The sequence below is a fragment of the Microcaecilia unicolor genome, chromosome 1, assembly GCF_901765095.1.
Source record: "Microcaecilia unicolor chromosome 1, aMicUni1.1, whole genome shotgun sequence".
Classification (NCBI taxonomy): domain Eukaryota; kingdom Metazoa; phylum Chordata; class Amphibia; order Gymnophiona; family Siphonopidae; genus Microcaecilia; species Microcaecilia unicolor.
The window spans coordinates 173,832,324-173,851,813 of record NC_044031.1 but is presented as its reverse complement, the minus strand read 5'-3'; the positions used below and the strand labels follow the sequence as shown (position 1 = coordinate 173,851,813).

The 19,490-nt window shown below is 44.5% G+C and overlaps 1 protein-coding gene across 1 annotated transcript in view; it reads left to right on the top strand.

Moving 5' to 3' along the window:
* The window catches only part of ANKRD28 (ankyrin repeat domain 28), a 435,540-nt gene that overhangs the window by 227,037 nt on the left and 189,013 nt on the right, over nucleotides 1–19,490 (top strand). The window contains exons 5-6 of the mRNA XM_030205533.1: nucleotides 6,606–6,625; nucleotides 14,808–14,876. Coding sequence (XP_030061393.1) covers nucleotides 6,606–6,625; nucleotides 14,808–14,876 — 89 coding nt within the window. The remainder of the gene's footprint in view (nucleotides 1–6,605; nucleotides 6,626–14,807; nucleotides 14,877–19,490) is intronic.

Sequence of the window (19,490 nt, the reverse complement as noted above, 5' to 3'; positions counted from 1 at the left end):
TTTTTATACTTATTCTACTTTCGCTCCTCTTCTCTCACTTCAAAAATATTCTATTTTGAATATTCCTATTAGGGTTATCTATGCATCTATAGGTATTTTTTGATCCACTTTTTCAGAGAGCTGGCATTATAGTGCAAAAGTACCTTGCTGGTACAGGTGCTTCCAGACTTTGACCGGAAACCAGTCTTTGCCACATCCCCTGTCCTAATGTCACAACCAGGTCACAGTTCAGTACAAAACTTGTCTTGGTGAATGTACCAAATATGTGCCAAAATTTGGCATTCAGTGTAAATGTGAACACCATTTGTTTGGCTATTTGAAATACTGAGCATTCTGTGCATGCATGGTGCTTTTCTAGGACAAATCATGAGGAACTACTTAATCTTACGACCTTACCTAACACCTCCTACCTAAATTCCTCTCTCACCCCAGCTTATGATCGACTGTTTTCTTAAATCATGTAATGACGTTCTCATTTCCATACTCTGTAAGCCACATTGAGCCTGCAAAAAGGTGGGAAAATGTGGGGTACAAATACAATAAATAAGTAAATAAATCTGTTTCCATCCACTGGTATTCAGACGCAACCCATTTGTTTGGCAGCAGCGTCAAAAACCTGGATGTGGGAACAGTGTTGTCAAGAAGTGTCAGCTTGTTGGAGCAGCATTGCCTGTAATTTTGTCTCTGAAGGGTCCCCCCTCCCCACTACAGCTTCCTCCCTGATATTAGTAGCTTCCTATGCAGCCAGGAATCAGATGCATTCAGCACTTGGGCCCAAGGAGTTGTACCACTGGGGATTATGGTGTTGGAATTGCAAAAGCCTCAAGTAGTGACAAAGGAGTCACTTTGGGATGCCATCCAGGTGCTTAATTTCTCTATTTATTTATTTATTACCTTTGTACCCCGCTCTTTCCCACATACATCTATGCTGAAATTAGCTGAAAAATGTGTTGGTAATTTAACTACTGTTACCAAAACTGTGGAAGACCACTGCTAAGTTGCAGTCCTTTTATGATTAGATCTGAGTTGCAATTGAAGGGCTAAGTCCAATGCAACTAATACAGACTTAGCAGGTTATGGAAATAAACCCTTCAATTAGTAAATTAAACCTTGGTTAAGGATAAGAATTTTACAACTAGGAGATTTGAATTCTTGGAAAATCAATTAAGGAAGAATATATTTAGATTTTTGAATTTTCCGAAATCATTTTTGATTTCCATGGTATGGAAATACTTGATGGAGATTTTGTAAGTGCTTTCAGAAGCTTTACCATTTATAGCGAGGATTTATTATCTCTGGTTAAGCCTTCTGTGCCTGGAAATCCAGAGTCAAGCAATTCTTCTCTTCCTGAAATGAACCTGATGGAGGACTACCTCAGTAGTGACTTTTACATTGGAACCAGACCATAACATAGTTCTGCGCTTATTTCCATAATATGGGAGAGTTGTTTTGGGGTCAAAGGTTCAAATTTATCCTGATTTGGTTAGAATGACTCAGAAAAGTCACCAAGTGTTCCTGGCTTTTAAACCTAGAGCCTTGGCCCTCTGTTGCAATTTCCTTGTTCTTGTGTGATAAATTGTGAGGGTAAAACTTAACATGTCCTTTGAACCCAAACAATTGTTGGAATTTATTTCCACTAGGGAGGAACCAAGTATTAAGATAAGAAGTCCTCTTAGGCTGTATAGGTGAGCTTGAGGTGATTTCTCTTGGATAAGTGTTCTTTCAATTAGTTTTTGATTTCTTGTTTTGAAATATTTCCTGACTTCCCCACCTTTTTTCCTATTATAATGTGGATGATTGGTGACACTTTCATTTTATTTTCCACATATGTATTTTTTTTTCTTATTTCTCATGTCACAACTATTTGGTGTGATTGTATTATTGAAAATGATAATAAATGGAAAAAAAAATAAATCTTCACTGCCACATTCCCTAGGTCCCTCCTCATGTTGTTCACACCATGATGGGTACCCTAGTACAGATTTTGGTATCTTCAGCAAAGAGGCAAACCTTACCAGATAGCCCCTGGCTATATCGCTTACAAAAATTTGAATGGCCTTCCATTCAACCAGTTCCTAACCTAGTCAGTCATTTTAGGGCCCATACCGAGGGCACTCAGTTGATTTAGAAGTCATCTATGTGAAACTGTGTCAAGAGCTTTGCTAAAAGCTAAGTTCACTGTATCTAGTGCTCTTCCTTGATCCAACTCTCTGGTCGCCTAGTCAGTGAAATTAATCAGATTTGTCTGACAAGACCTGCCTATTTTGTCTTGGGTCCTGCAGTCCATTGGATTCCAAAATCCTCACTATTCTCTTTTTTTAGATGCGTTTCTATTAATTTACTTATCACAGAGGTCAGATTAACTGTAGTTCCCTACCTTCTCCTTACTTCCACCTTTGTGGATAAGGGACTACATTCGCCCTCCTCCAACCCTCTGAGACCACGCTCAACTCTAGAGAAGCACTGAAAAGGTCAGACAGCCGAGCCACCAAAACTTCCCTAAGTTCCTTCAGTACCCTTGAATGTATGCCATCTAGCCCCATTGCTTTCTTCACGTTTAGTTTAGCTAGCTCCTCACGAACACAATCCTTTGAAAATAGTTCATACTATACCACACTTCTATTCTTATTTGTGTTTATCTTCTGTGGTTCTAATCCTGACCCTTCATCTATGAACACAGAACAGAAATATTTCTTAAGCAATTTTGCCTTACCGTTATCAGCTTCTACATTTTTCTCCCTTTCACCCTTAAGTACATACAGTGGTGGAAATAAGTATTTGATCCCTTGCTGATTTTGTAAGTTTGCCCACTGACAAAGACATGAGCAGCCCATAATTGAAGGGTAGGTTATTGGTAACAGTGAGAGATAGCACATCACAAATTAAATCCGGAAAATCACATTGTGGAAAGTATATGAATTTATTTGCATTCTGCAGAGGGAAATAAGTATTTAATCCCTCTGGCAAACAAGACCTAATACTTGGTGGCAAAACCCTTGTTGGCAAGCACAGCGGTCAGACGTCTTCTGTAGTTGATGATGAGGTTTGCACACATGTCAGGAGGAATTTTGGTCCACTCCTCTTTGCAGATCATCTCTAAATCATTAAGAGTTCTGGGCTGTCGCTTGGCAACTCGCAGCTTCAGCTCCCTCCATAAGTTTTCAATGGGATTAAGGTCTGGTGACTGGCTAGGCCACTCCATGACCCTAATGTGCTTCTTCCTGAGCCACTCCTTTGTTGCCTTGGCTGTATGTTTTGGGTCATTGTCGTGCTGGAAGACCCAGCCACGACCCATTTTTAAGGCCCTGGCGGAGGGAAGGAGGTTGTCACTCAGAATTGTACGGTACATGGCCCCATCCATTCTCCCATTGATGCGGTGAAGTAGTCCTGTGCCCTTAGCAGAGAAACACCCCCAAAACATAACATTTCCACCTCCATGCTTGACAGTGGGGACGGTGTTCTTTGGGTCATAGGCAGCATTTCTCTTCCTCCAAACACGGCGAGTTGAGTTCATGCCAAAGAGCTCAATTTTTGTCTCATCTGACCACAGCACCTTCTCCCAATCACTCTCGGCATCATCCAGGTGTTCACTGGCAAACTTCAGACGGGCCGTCACATGTGCCTTCCGGAGCAGGGGGACCTTGCGGGCACTGCAGGATTGCAATCCGTTATGTCGTAATGTGTTACCAATGGTTTTCGTGGTGACAGTGGTCCCAGCTGCCTTGAGATCATTGACAAGTTCTCCCCTTGTAGTTGTAGGCTGATTTCTAACCTTCCTCATGATCAAGGATACCCCACGAGGTGAGATTTTGCGTGGAGCCCCAGATCTTTGTCGATTGACAGTCATTTTGTACTTCTTCCATTTTCTTACTATGGCACCAACAGTTGTCTCCTTCTCGCCCAGCGTCTTACTGATGGTTTTGTAGCCCATTCCAGCCTTGTGCAGGTGTATGATCTTGTCCCTGACATCCTTAGACAGCTCCTTGCTCTTGGCCATTTTGTAGAGGTTAGAGTCTGACTGATTCACTGAGTCTGTGGACAGGTGTCTTTCATACAGGTGACCATTGCCGACAGCTGTCTGTCATGCAGGTAACGAGTTGATTTGGAGCATCTACCTGGTCTGTAGGGGCCAGATCTCTTACTGGTTGGTGGGGGATCAAATACTTATTTCCCTCTGCAGAATGCAAATAAATTCATATACTTTCCACAATGTGATTTTCCGGATTTAATTTGTGATGTGCTATCTCTCACTGTTACCAATAACCTACCCTTCAATTATGGGCTGCTCATGTCTTTGTCAGTGGGCAAACTTACAAAATCAGCAAGGGATCAAATACTTATTTCCACCACTGTAAGTATTTGCCACACTGGGACAGACCAAAGGTCTATCAAGCCCAGCATCCTATTTCCAACAGTGGCCAATCCAGATCACAAATATCTGGCGAGATCCCGAAAAAGTTCAATACATTTTATGCTGCTTATCCCAGAAATAAGCAGTGGATTTTCCCCAAGTCAATTTAATAATGGTTTATGGACTTTTCCTTTAGGAAGCGCCCAGACCTTTATAAAACCCTGCTAAGCTAACCGCCTTTACCACATTCTCTGGCAGCGAATTCCAGAGTTCAATTACATGTCGAGTGAAGAAAGATTTTCTCCGATTCGTATTAAATTTACTGCTTTGTAGCTTCATTGCATGCCCCCCTAGTCCTAGTATTTTTGTAAAGAGTAAGCAAATGATTCACGTCTACCCGTTTCACTCCACTCATTTTCTATACCTCTGTCATATCTCCCCTCAGCCGTCTTTTCTCCAAGCTGAAGAGCCCTAGACGCTTCAGCCTTTCCTCATAGGGAAGTCGTCTCATCCTCTTTATCATTTTCATCGCCCTTCTCTGTACCTTTTCTAATTCCACTATATCTTTTTTGAGATGTGGTGACCAGAATTGAACACAGTGTTCAAGGTGCAGTCGCACCATGGACCGATACAAAAGCATTATAACGTCCTCCCTTTTGTTTTTCATTCCTTTTCTAATAATACCTAACATTATATTTGCTCTCTTAACCGCCGCAGCACACTGAGCAGAGGGTTTCAATGTATCATCAACATTGACGCCAAGATCCCTTTCTTGGACGGTGACTCCTAACGTGGAACCTTGCATTACGTAGCTATAGTTTGGGTTCCTGTTTCCCACATGCATCACTTTACACTTGCTCACATTAAACGTCATCTGCCATTTAGACGCCCAGTCTCGTAAGGTCCTCTTGTAATTTTTCACAATCCTCTCGCGATTTAACAACTTTGAATAACTTTGTGTCGTCAGCAAATTTAATTATCTCACTACTTATTCCCATCTCTAGATCATTTATAAATATGTTAAAAAGCAGCGGTCCCAGTACAGACCCCTGAGGAACCCCACGATCTACCCTTCTCCGTTGAGAATGCTGACCATTTAACCCTACTCTCTGTTTTCTATCCTTCAACCAGTTTTTAATCCACAATAGGACACTACCTCCTATCCCATGACTCTCCAATTTCTTCTGGAGTATTTCAAGAGGTAATTTGTCAAACGCCTTTTGAAAATCCAGATACACAATATCAACCGGCTCGCCTTTATCCACATGTTTGTTCACCCCTTCAAAGAAATGCAATAGATTGGTGAGGTAAGATTTCCCTTCACTTAATCTATGTTGGCTTTGTCTCATTAATACATGCTTTTGAATATGCTCTGTTATTTCATTCTTTATAATAGTCTCTACCATTTTGCCCAGCACCGACATCAGGTGCATCTCACAATGCCACTTTTGCATTTCCTCCTATCACTAACATATCTTTAAAAAAAAAAGTCTTGTCCCTCCATTTTACTGTATTAGCTGTTTTTTTTCCATTTCCATCTTTGATTTCCTGACTACTTTATCAGCTCTTAGCTTTCCCAGATTTTGTCCCCTGTTTTCATTTTTCTGTGATCTGTTGTAGTTTATGAAGACTAACCTCTTTTTCCTAACCTTTTCTGCTGTTAGTTTTGAGAACTAAAGTGGTCTTGTTTTCCTCTTACTTTTATTTACTTTGCTTACAAAAAGATTTGTTCCCTTTAAAATAGATCGTTTCAGTTTTGCCCACTGCTTTCCTACTTCTTCCAGATGTTCCCATGCAGCTAACAACTACTTGAGATAGTCCCCTATCTCAACGAAGTTGTTATTTTTAGTCTAGAACCTTCACGTTTGAATGGATCCTCTCCACGCCTGCCTTAATATTGAATCACACCATCTGGTGATCACTGAATGTCAGATGATCACTCACTATAACATCAAAAATGACCTCCCCATTCATAAGCACAGCCCCATCCCTTGTGGGTTCTATTACCAAACTGCTAGAACAGTTCTTGTTGTAGAAAATACAGGATCTCCCTATTTCTAGACCACCCTACAAAAGGGGTACTTCAATCAGCATCTGGCTTATTACAATCATCTATTAGTAGTACTTCCCCTTTTATAGCTATGTTTTGAATGTCTTCAGTTACATCTGTCGCAATTTCTTCTGACTTTGAAAGAGGCCTGTATATCACACCAATGTAAATACATTTTCCATTCTCTCTTTACAGATTGACCCACAGTGCCTCTTCCTTACCCCGTAAGTCCTGCAATTCTGTCACTTTAATATTATCTTTAACATATAATGCCATTCTCCCTCCCTCCCTCCCTTCCTTTCTTCCTACCCTGTCTAACCTGTCATTGTACTTAGTGACATGAGTTCAGTTTCTGTGATGAACCTGATTGCATTTTGTTTGCATTGTGATCATCTGAATAATATGTTGTAACAGCTTTCTTCTGTTATACCATATTGTCTGGTTAATTTTTCTTGATGTTTTCTATTTCTACATTGTGTCTTTTGGTTTTGAGGATTCTCTGAGGGATCAGTGTTTCCAAATGAGTTAGGTTCATAACTGTCATAGTATACGCAAAACTAACTCCAAAGACTTTCACTATAGAAGTCTTATTTTGGTTGTTTTTTGTTTGGTGGGTTTTTGTGAATTATTTCAATGAGAAGAGCTAGCATATGTCAAATTTTCAATAAATGGACTTTGTACTTTATCACTCCATCCACAGACCTCAGGGCTTTTTACAGTAGGAGAGAAGAGTTTCCAGTAATAGTCTTTAACCTTGACTTTAACAGTATTGCAAAATGTAATTTTCACAGTTTTGTTGTATAGTATTTTGGCTGCAGTTAAAGTAGAGATTGGATTTGTACTCACTTTGTTCCCTTGCTCCTCAGTGTTCAAAGGCAGACTGTTCACAAACTCTCAGTCCCCATACTGACCCATAGACATTAATCAAGAACAAGTCCTCTCCTGAATAATCTCCAGCAACATTCTGCTCATTATACCATTTCAAAGAGTGTGACATTTTCAAACCATTGCTGGAAAATTTAGAGATCTCTGCTTCCTTCCCATGAGTATATTAGCATTGAATAACTAAGAATATAGAGCCCCATTTTACTTAGAACATAGAGATTGGAATTGAGATATCCTGGTTGGGACATCCTCAATTTTGATCGTATTTTAGAAAAGGCTCTGTGAACGCAGAACATTTTCTAAAATACCTTTATGAGTGCAGTGGCGTAGCCAGACGGCAATTTTTGGGTGGGCCAACAAGTTGGATGGGTGGGCACTAGAGTTGCCAACTTTTTGAAAGAGAAAAAATCTCCAGCCACCTAATACACCCATGCTTTGCCCCTACCCCACCCCACCCCATGCTTCACCTCTACCTTACTCCCAATAACTTCAATGAGGGTAGCAGTGCAGGCTTCAGTGGCCAATTGAGAGCTAAAGGAAGTACAAGGAACTGCACTCTTCTTCAGCCCCCATTGAGCCACGGTCCTCCCAACATACATATGATATTGAAAGCCAAACATTGAACGCCAAACACATTCCGCATCCAGAGAACCTCCTGGCCTTCCATCAACAATGGATGCAGAGCACAGCAAGGACATTTCCCCATAAAACTCACCATACAAAGAAATTCTGGTAATCTCAATAATGGACATGTTGTAAAGTAATTTTTAGAAATCTACAAACAAAATGTCACTCAGAATCTAGAGAAAATCTACCATGCCAGCACTAACTTCCAAAACAAGGATCCTCTACCTGTGAAAAGCAGCTCTAAAATATTGATACATCAAGAAAACTGAACAAGCCAAATTACTACAGAATACTACATAGAAACTTCATGGTGACAGAATACCTCGGGGCCACGCATACAGAACACAAGAGCCAAATACAGAATAAGTGACCACAAACTCTATAAATATAAATTAAACTGAAACCCCAAGAAACCAGACCTTGCATGTAGTACAACACTAGAGAAACAAAAAAGAAAGGCATTTCCTCCTGTGCAAAATATAAAGGTATCACATGCCAGAAGCAGAAGAAGGTGCAGCCTGGTAATGGGCTTTGGGGTCCTCTCCCAGATTTCTTCCCTGGGCCCCAGCCATGTCTGACATATGCTAAATCTGACATAGACTAATCACAAAATAGAAATAAAAATAATTTTTTGTACCTTTTTGTTGTCTGGTCATTTTATTTTTCATATCATATTGGTCCCAGTCTCTGGTTTCTGCTTCCCTGTGTCTTTCCTGTCCATTTGACATTTCTTCTGTCTCCATGTCCACTCTCCATCTCCCATTTCTGTGTCCATATATTTCCTTATCCAGAATCTCCCGTGTTCATATCCCGGCATCCATCATCATTCCTTTGTGCACCCTTGTACCCCATGCCAGCATCTCCCATCTGTGTTCCTATTCTCCCTCTTGTCTGGTATCTCCCCTCTGTGTCCATTATATCTCTATTCCCATATCTCCCCCCCCCCATGTCCATTGTATCTCTATTCCCATATCTTCCTCCCCACCCCCGTGTCAGGCATTGCCCCTATGTGCCCATATGCCATCCCAATACAGCATCTCATCTGTGTCCCTATCCCCATGCTCCCATCCAATGCTCATCATCTCCCTTCTGTTTCTTTGTACCTCTCTATGTCCCCTTTCTCCCTCCCACACACCAATGTGTTCCTTTCCTCTCTAACCCACTCCAACCAGCAAATCTCCTCTCTTCCCTCTCCCTTATGCATCTGGTTCATTCTCCACTGTGGGTTCAGCATTTGACCCCCCTATTCCTTTATCTCCTTGATCCAACATCCCTCTCCCTTTCCTCTAACACTAACCCCTCCCCTTCTCATAGGTCCAGTACTTCTCTCCCTTCGTTCTAGCCCCCCTTGCAAGTCCACATCTCTACCCCTTCCCTCCAGCCTTCCCCTGCATATCCAGCACCTCTCTCCCTTTGCTGCAGCCTCCCTTGCATGCCCAGCATCTCTCCCCCTTCCCGCCTGCCCTCCCCCACATATCCATTACCTCTCTCCCTACCCTCCCACACCCTCACCCAGCACATCTCTCCCTTCTCTCCCTCCTACATATCCTGCACCTCTCTCCATTTGCTCCAGCACCTCTCTCCCTTCCCCCCCACCCACATATCCAGCAACTCTCTTCCCCTACATATCCAGCAACTCTATCCCTTCCCTCCCCCACAGTTCCACATCTCTATTCCTTCCCTCCAGCACCTCCTTACATGCCCAGCACCTCTCTCCCTTCACTCCAACCTCCCAGCCACAAGCATGCATGTCCAGGGCCCCTCCCCTCCAACCCCCATGTCCAGTGCCTCTCTCCCCTCCCACAGTTCCGGCACCACCACCTCCGTGTCTTCCTTACCCGCCCCCCATCCTTGCCACGGCACTTGCTCATTCTATCATCGCCGCTCAGCAGGAACTCCAAACAGCGCTGTGTCAGAGCCTTCCTCGCCCAGCAGGAACTCCAAACAGCGCTGTGTCGGAGCCTTCCTCTCTGCCACGTCCCACCCAGCCTGCATAAACAGGAAGTTGCGTGAGATGCGGCAGAGGGGAAGGCTCTGACACAGGGCTGTTTGGAGTTCCTGCTGGGCGGCGATGATAGAGTGAGCAAGCGCCGCAGCAAGGATGGGGGGTGGGTAAGAAAGATGTGAAAGTGCCGGAACTGCAGGAAGGGTGAGAGGTGCTGGACATGCGAGGGTGCAGGGAAGGGAAGAGGCGCTGTGCTGGACATGTGGGAGTGAGGTTGGAGGGGGAAGGGAGGGAATGTTTTGGTTTGGGTGTAGCACTTCTGGGTGGACCTGAACCAAGACTGGATGGGCCTAGGCCCACCCATAGCTACGCCCCTGCATTAGTGCGCATGTGTTTTCTGGCATGTGCAGCAGGAACAGCCATTTAAAAAATGTAATATGTTGAAAAGTGAATAGTATGAAACCAGCAGCTTCCAAGTGAAGATGTTGGCAGACATGAAAGTGGTGGCACAGCTTCCACATGTAGTTGCTGCATTTTACAAATCTACACATATATAGTGCCACCATTTAAGTTGTGAGGCTACAATTTTAATTTGATTTCATTTTGGAAGTAATCAATATAGAAATAAAATAAAACATGGAAAAAATAAGATGATACCTTTTTTTATTGGACATAACTTAATACATTTTTTGATTAGCCCTTATTTGGATGAGTATGTGTTCACACGTGTGGAGCCTTCTTATATGCATCATTATCAAGTATGTGAACCTCTTCATATATACACAATAAAATATGTATGTTCCTTATATTTCCATATCTGCATGCTCCGCAAGTACAGTGCATGTAGTTGCGGACATCCAGGTACGGGAAATATAAGGAAAATTCATAGTGATAAATACAGTAACAAGGACATGTTTGTCACAGAACTGCCGAAGGACGTCCCTCTTCCCGTCCTTCAGTGAGTCTAATAAGATGGACGTCCTTCGGCAGTTCTGTGACAAACACGTCCTTGTTACTGTATTTATCACTATGAATTTTCATTATATTTCCCGTACCTGGATGTTTGCAACTACATACACTGTACTTGCGGAACAACCAGGTACATCAGAGCAGTCCAAAGTATAGTAATAAGGACGTCTTTCTCGTAGTACCGGCAAAGGACGTTGATATGATAAATTGTCAAGTACAGTGAATGTTTTAGGGACATCCTTTCGTGGTTCTGGAAGATGGGCGTCCTTTTTACTATACTTTGCGTCCCTGATTTGGGCGTTTTGCACTGCGATAATGGAATGTCTAAGGACGTCCATACTATTTTTTCGATTATGCCTACCTGATTTTGGCCGACTTTGTGAGGGCGTCCTAATTCATACTTGGACAACCTTCGAAAATGCCCCTCTTAATGTCCATGTGATTACCCTGTCTCTTTAAAAGGTACAGTCCTTGGTGATTGCAAGGATGATTACACTTCGAAACTATGTAGATAATCTTGTAACCTGGATACAGAAATGCCATAACTGTGGGCATTAATGGTTAGTATATTTGACTATTATTACACCGTGGGGATACTTAAAGATAAACTGGAGCTGATATATTACAAACTCTATTACACAAATATGCTCCAGAGCACTATTTTCACTATATGAAAATATTTATTTTAGTTGCTAATTAAATATAAAGCATACAAATAATATCACTCTAGCCTCATTCATACCAATCAATCCATTCATACTTCTCACTCAACTCACTATCAGATTAAACAATCTTAACAAACAAGTCCAGTGTAGTCTTATCCAGAAGCCAATGATCCAGCTAAGGTATCAATTACAGAAGAAACACCACATTCATTGATCCAAAATTGTATGTAGTCAGTTAGTCTTCTAAATGCAACAACTTTGGGAAGCTTGCCAGGTGCCATTGGCCTGGATTGGCCGCTGTCGTGGACAGGATGCTGGGCTCGATGGACCCTTGGTCTTTTCCCAGTATGGCATTACTTATGTAACTTCATACAAATCATTGTTTCACTGCAGTTCCATGTAAAGCAGCTAATCTGCAACACTACTATGGTTGTCTGGTCACTTGGTACGTGAATTCCATCAGCTAGACAAATTAGCAAGTTCACAATATATTTGTTCTCCAATTCAGAACTGCATTTAGATTCTTCTTCAGGAGGAACAAGCAAAATCCCGGAGGGATAACATCTAAACCTCGCCCACTACAAACGTCGACCTAGAGCCAAATATTGAGTATAATTTTATTTATTTATTTATTTAGATCATTTATACCCCGCTTTTTACCACATAAAGCAGCCTCTAAGCGGCTTACAATGAACCAAAGAAACAATTACAATGACACAAATTAGCAGTTAGCATATAAGTGCCCTGACAGGGAGATGATCAAACGTAAATGTGGGCGCTAGAGGCCACTATCGCCACACTAGTGCTGCATTTACCTCGCAGAATTATCAGAGGGCTCTTGTGCAGGAAACAACGAGCGCATCATGGAATATCACAGAGCTCATTGGTATTCCCCTCTCTTGGTCAGAGAACTGCACTCTGGTCCTTCTGCGCTGCTTCCACCTTAACCCTACACCAGCTCGGAGCTGGTGTTAAGTTTAAGGGGAGAGCCTCCCCCCTACTCTGACATATGGAAGTTAAGCCCTGCCCCATGCATCCCAGGATGCACTGGGCAGAGTTGCGCACTGCCATTTTGAAGTGGCTCTCACTGAGGATGAGGGAGTGCTAGTCCCTCCTCCAAAGGTACTGGGGAGATGTTTGGGTTGGGGGAGACTCTACCACTAGCCCACCAGGGAATGCTTTTTTTGGGAGGGTCAGGTTAGGCCCCCCCTGTCATGGGTCATACTGGACCCACAGCAGCGGCCAAGGGGGTGGAGTGAGACAGAGGTCCCATTGGACCAGCAGGGTGGGCATTTGTTCAAAAGTTGTGCTTAATGGATGCGCCAGGCACCATTCACCCGCTTTGCTCCCTCATAATAGAAGCTAATAGCATGCATATCATTTGCATACTATTAGTTTTCATCATGAGAGAGTTAGGGTGCTGCTTTGGCGCCAGAGTTTTGATCATTGGGCCATTATTCAGGATTCTAGAAATTGAGTACACAAAATCCATAGTGTGTAGTTGCAACGGGTATGGCTGGATCAGGGCATGCCCAGGACTTATGCATAAGTGTTATAGAGTACTCGCAGTTGTGTTTCTAACTGACAGCAGTTAGCCACGAGCATTTACACCAACCATTGAGCTAGCGTAAGAATTCACATCCAAAGTTAGGTGAGTAACTGCAGACTTAGGCTAGTAGTTTATAATGGTTAATTCCAGACTCCGCCCCTTCTGCCTTGCATCACCATATGCCTGGAACAGCCTTCCCGAGCCCATACGTCATGCGCCCTCCCTGCCCATCTTCAAGTCCTTACTCAAAGCCCATCTCTTCTCAGTTGCTTTTGGCGCATAACCACCTTCCCCACTCATGATACCTACACTGACTACATAATTTGTAACCTTTAGATTGTAAGCTCTTTGGAGCAGGGACGGTCCTTCCCCATGTTAAACTTGTACAGCGCTGCGTAACCCTGGCAGCGCTATAGAAATGCTAAGTAGTAGTAGTAGTAGTTATTATGCATGCAATTGCCAATATAGAATCTGCTTAGTGCACATCATCCTGGCACTTGACTTTGGGGCAATCTGTAGAAAATTACTTCCTAAGGGGGTAATTTTATAAGCATATACCTATGTGAAAAGACCAAGAAAAGCCCATATATGAAATAGGCCTCAGAACTGCCTTCAGTAGTGAAGCTGGTATAAATTTATATGTGTAATCTATACATGTACCTGCATATTTTATAAAATATATACATTTTGCGTCTGTTCTGCTCAAATTGGACCTTGGGAAATGCCTGTGCATAGCCTATGTAAAAGTGTAGGCAGTTTTGGAGGCATGTATTTTTTACATGTGTTTATCCCCTTACAGTTTTATAAGAGCTCTTTTTCACATGTAAAGCATGCTTTGCTTGTGGAAAATACTTGATAAAATTACTTCCTAAATATTGGAGGTTTTTTATATCCCAAAGTATTCTCGTAAAAAGAAATAAAGTGAAATAGTTATCTATAGATTTTACTTCTGAGGTAAATTCCAAATTTGCCACCCTGTTTACTAAGCAGTGCGGCACTGCCGACAGCCCATTCAAAGTGAATGGGCATGTCAGCATTAGCAGGCAGCTGTTAGTGTGGCTTAGTAAATAGGGGGATGATTAGAAAAAAGGATTTATGGTTTTAAATCTTAAATTTAACAAGCAAATATTTGTTTTAAGAATGTACAATAAATTTATAATAAGAAAATTCAGAGTGGGTTTAAAGACCTGGCTGTGTATAAAAGCTTACGGACACCCACCGGACCCCATGCATAGGTAGTACAGATCAGTATCTGCTTCCTTTCCATCACTGGCTTGCATTAGCTTGGATCTTTTGGGCCTCTGCCTGCACCCCAAAGTTGCCTTCTTACCCCTCTCGCTGTCCTGAAACTTGATGGTATTTTCTTCCTTCTTCAGTCTGCACTCTTTGCTTTTGAAAAACATTTTGTTTGGCTTGCCTGAAAGGCAGTCTATTAAGTCAGATAAACATAAAAATGCCTGCCAATGTATGTGTATTATATTTCAAGATTTATATTTTACTTTGGCAATGTCGTGGGGTGCTTGAGTTTTCCGCTTGCTGGCGGATCTTCTCTCCGATATAAAATGTCACACATGTATATCTTTGGGGGGGGTGGGGGTTAAGAAGTTCTTTTAATTATTAGTTACAGATTAGTTAATGGAGATGAGCAACATCAAGGCAAGATTTGCATAATCTTCATGAAGTATCCAGGTAGCTTGGTAATGGAGAGCAGATTTGTTTTTCCAAAAGCTTGCAATCAATTCATTTGTGTGTACGTTTTCTTCTAGGAACTTGGAATGTCTAAACCTTTTACTGAACACTGGTGCAGATTTCAATAAAAAGGACAAATTTGGAAGGTAAAGTGTATTGTCTTAATTATGAACCTCTTTTACCAAACCGCGCTAGCGATTCCTGCACTGTAATACCGATAAAGCCCTATATTCTTTATTTTTTGTTTCCCTATATTTGGATAAGCAGATATGCTTACTTGTACTTTAAAAAATAATTTTACTGAACAGAAATAATAAAATGGTTTCACATTGACACTCTTGTGTTCTAACTATACAAAATTCACATTATACTTACTATATCAATCTACTTGATAAGTACAAAGTATCCTATTTTCTACATGTAGGACTAGATTCCATCGGTGCCGAAATAAAATATGCCTAAGTGTATTCTACAAAGTATGCCTTAATTTAGGCTTACTTTATAGAATAAGTCTAAATTCTCTGAGGTTGCTTGTTCTCACATGTGAGTGACTTCCATGGCAGCCTCAGGTCTGGAAAATCTTCCTAGCAACAAAAGTTGCTAAAGCCTTTGAGCGCGTGGGTGCGCGCACATCTTCCTGCCCATTGCGCAAGAGTCCCATTTCAGTATTCTTTTTTCTGCGGTCAGAAGCAGCTGTTTACGGCGGTTCTGTTGCCCCAGAAAAGAAGAGCCTTCAACTTAGTCGGCTTTTTTGCCAATTTTTTCTTCGTTTTAGTTCGTGTGCAGCTCGAGTTTGAGCTGTTCCGTTTTTTCTTTAAAAAAAAAAGTTTCCTTTATTTTCCTTAGTTTATCCCTCAAGTAAGTTTCCTTTCGTTTCCGTAAGGGGTTTTCCCTTTTTTGTGTGCCCTTTTTTTGGCACCATTGCGAGTTTTGATTTTGCCACCGCTATTTTTCCATCGATGACATCGAGGATCGCCAGCGGCTTCAAGAAGTGCACTTGGTGCAACCGGGCAATCTCAGGCACCGACCCTCACGCGTGGTGTATCCAGTGCCTTGGGGCTGAACATCGCCCCGATGTGTGTAAGTGACACAAGCATCGAGACAAGCGCAACGGGAACGCCTGTTTGGAGCTTTGCCCGGTACTTCGGCGTTGACAGCGGTACCGAGGTCGGCGGCGGTGTCGATGTTGGCACCGGAGAGTGCATCGACCTCAGGAGCGCAGGTAATGGCTGTCCAGAGACCATCACACGCTGGCAGCAGTGAGCCATCGAGTGGGTCTCCACCTGCCTCGAGAGTTTCTGCGTTACAGGCCCATCGGGACCGACCCCTTTCGGGCCCGACCCCGAGGAGGCGTGTGGATTCCACGTCCTCGTTGGTACCAAGGGGTACCGGTGACGTGCCTCGAGCGAAGGCAAAGAAACACCGTCATCGGTCCCCTTCTCGTCACGGTACCGAGAGCTCCGGGGCGTAGAGAGAATCAGCACCTGTGAAGCGTCGACGCCGGGAGGACCGCTCACCCTCCATACAGGAGGTGTCGATGCGCCGGTCTCCGGACAGCCCGGTACCGCCTCCTTGTCCTCGGCAGATTCTGGCCTCGACTCCTGCACCGATTCCACAGCCTTTCTCGACAGACACTCTTGACGAGCGCCTCCGAGCCATTCTTCCAGGGCTCCTGGAAGGGCTGCTGCGACCGTCTGTTCCGGTACTGGGGGTGCTTGCGCCTACGGTACCGTCGATAGATGCGGCGGCTGGCTCCCCGCCTGTGGTGAGGCCTTCGACGACGGTGCCGCTTGCGGCATTGGCCTCGGCTGCCACCCAAGTTGACTCTCCATCGACATCGTTGGAGGGAGCTTCATCGCCGCCGGCATGGGAGTCAACTTCTCGGCATCGCCATCGAGGACATAGCTCCTCGGCGTCGAGACTGGCTCGGCTTCGTACTGCAGTCAGAGAACTCCTGTCCGATACTGAAGGAGAGGCCTCGTGGGAGGCAGAGGAAGACCCAAGATATTTCTCTTCTGAGGAGTCTTGTGGCCTTCCCTCTGACCCTACTCCTTCGCCAGAGTGTCTCCCCCGGAGAGTTTGTCTTCCTCATCCTTTGTGCGGGAAATGTCTATGGCCATTCCTTTCCCGGTGGTAACTGAGGATGAGCCCAGGGCCGAGATGTTCAAGGTCCTAGACTATCCTTCGCCGCCTAAGGAGTCATCCACTGTTCCTCTACATAATGTCCTCAAACAGACGTTGTTAAGGAACTGGATGAAACCATTATCTAACCCCACCATTCCTATGAAGGTTGAGTCCCAGTATCAGATTCACGGGGACCCGGAGTTGATGAGGGCCCAGTTGCCTCATGACTCTGGGGTTGTGGATTCCGCTCTCAAGAGAGCCAAAAGTACGAGAGATTTTGCCTCGGCGCCCCCGGGACGGGAAGCTCGGACTTTGGACTCTTTTGGGAGGAAGGCCTACCAGTCAGCTGTGCTCATCTCCAAAATTCAGTCTTACCAGCTGTACACAAGTATTCACTTGCGGAACAATGTGAAGCAACTGGCAGACTTGGTCGATCAGCTCCCTTCGGAGCAGGCCAAGCCTTTTCAGGAGGTGGTCAGGCAGCTGAAGGCGTGTCGTAAATTCCTGTCCAGGGGTACTTACAATTCTTTTGATGTGGCGTCCAGAGCTGCTGCTCAGGGTATAGTGATGTGCAGACTCTCATGGCTGAGTTCCTCTGACCTCGACAGTCAGGTCCAGCAGCAGCTTGCGGATGTTCCTTGCCGGGGGGATAATATTTTCGGCGAGAAAGTCGAACAGGTCATAGAGCAGCTCCACCAGCGGGAAACCGCATTCGACAAACTCTCTCACTGGGCACCTTCAGCTTCTACCTCATCAGGTAGACGTTTTTACGGGGGAAGGAGGCATGCTCCCTATGCTTACAATAAGCGTAGGTACAATCTACCTTCCTGCCAGCCTGCTCAGGCTCAACCCCAGCGCACTCGTTCATGTCAACAGCGTGCGCCTCGACAGGCCCCTGCAGTTCCCCAGCAAAAGCAAGGGACAGACTTTTGACTGGCTCCAGGCGAACATAGCCGCAATAAAAGTGTCCATCCAGGACGATCTACCGGTCGGGGGGAGGTTAAAATTTTTTCACCAAAGGTGGCCTCTTGTAACCTCCGATCGGTGGGTTCTTCAAATAGTTCGGCGGGGATACTCCCTCAATTTGATATCTGAACCTCCAAATTGCCCACCGGGAGCTCAGTCCTTCAGCTTCCAGCACAGGCAGGTATTTTCAGAGGAACTCTCCGCTCTTCTCAACGCCAATGCGGTCGAGCCCGTGCCACCGGGGCAAAAAGGGCTGGGATTCTTTTCCAGGTACTTCCTTGTGCAAAAGAAAACGGGGGATGCGTCCCATCCTAGACCTAAGGGCCCTGAACTAATATCTGATTTGAGAAAAGTTCAGGATGCTTTCCCTGGACACCCTTCTTCCCATGATTCAGAGAAACAACTGGCTATTCTCCCTGGACTTAAAGGATGCTTATACACACATCCTGATACTGCCAGCTCACAGGTAGTATCTTGGATTCCGTCTGGGAACACAGCACTTTCAGTATTGTGTACTGCTTTTTGGGCTCGCCTCTGCGCCCCCCGGGTGTTCACCAAATGCCTGGCGGTCGTTGCAGCGTCTCTACGCAGGCTGGGAGTGCATGTGTTCCCTTATCTCGACGATTGGCTGGTAAAGAACACCTCGGAGACAGGAGCTCTACAGTACATGCAGATGACTATTCAACTCCTGGAGCTACTGGGGTTTGCCATAAATTACCCAAAGTCCCACCTTCTTCCAGTTCAGAGACTAGAGTTCATAGGAGCCCTGCTGGACTCGCAGACAGCTCATGCCTACCTTCCCGAAGCAAGGGCAGACAATCTTCTGTCGCTGGTTTCCTTGGCCAGAGCGTCTCAGCAGATCACAGCTCGGCAGATGTTGAGACTTCTGGGCCATATGGCCTCCGCAGTTCATGTTACTCCCATGGCCCCTCTTCACATGAAATCAGCTCAATGGACCCTAGCTTCCCAGTGGTATCAAGCTGCTGGGGATCTAGAGGATGCAGTCCAGTTGTCCACCGCTTTTCACAATTCCCTGATATGGTGGACAATTCGCTCCAATTTGATCTTGGGACGTCCCTTCCAAATTCCTCAGCCTCAAAAAGTGCTGACTACGGATGCATCTTTCCTAGGGTGGGGAGCTCATGTAGATGGGCTCCACACTCAGGGAGCTTGGTCCCTTCAGGAAACAGGTCTTCAGATCAATCTCCTGGAGTTGCGAGTGATCTGGAACGCTCTAAAGGCTTTCAGAGATTGGCTGTCCAATCAAATTATCCAAATTCAGACAGACAGCCAGGTTGCCATGTACTATGTCAGCAAGCAGGGGGATCTCGCCCCCTGTGTTGGGAAGCCGTCCAGATGTGGCTTTGGGCCCGCCGTCATGGCATGTTTCTCCAGGCCACATATCTGGCAGGCGTAAACAACAGTCTGGCCGACAGGTTGAGCAGGATAATGCAACTTCACGAGTGATCTCTCAACAGGACAGTTGTCCTCAAGATCTTCCAAGTGTGGGGCACCCCCTCGGTGGATCTCTTTGCCACTCAGATCAATCACAAGGTCCCTCAGTTCTGTTCCAGACTTCAGGCCCACGACAGGCTAGCCTCAGATGCCTTTCTCCTACATTGGGGGTCAGGCCTTCTGTATGCGTATCCTCCCATACCTCTAGTAGGGAA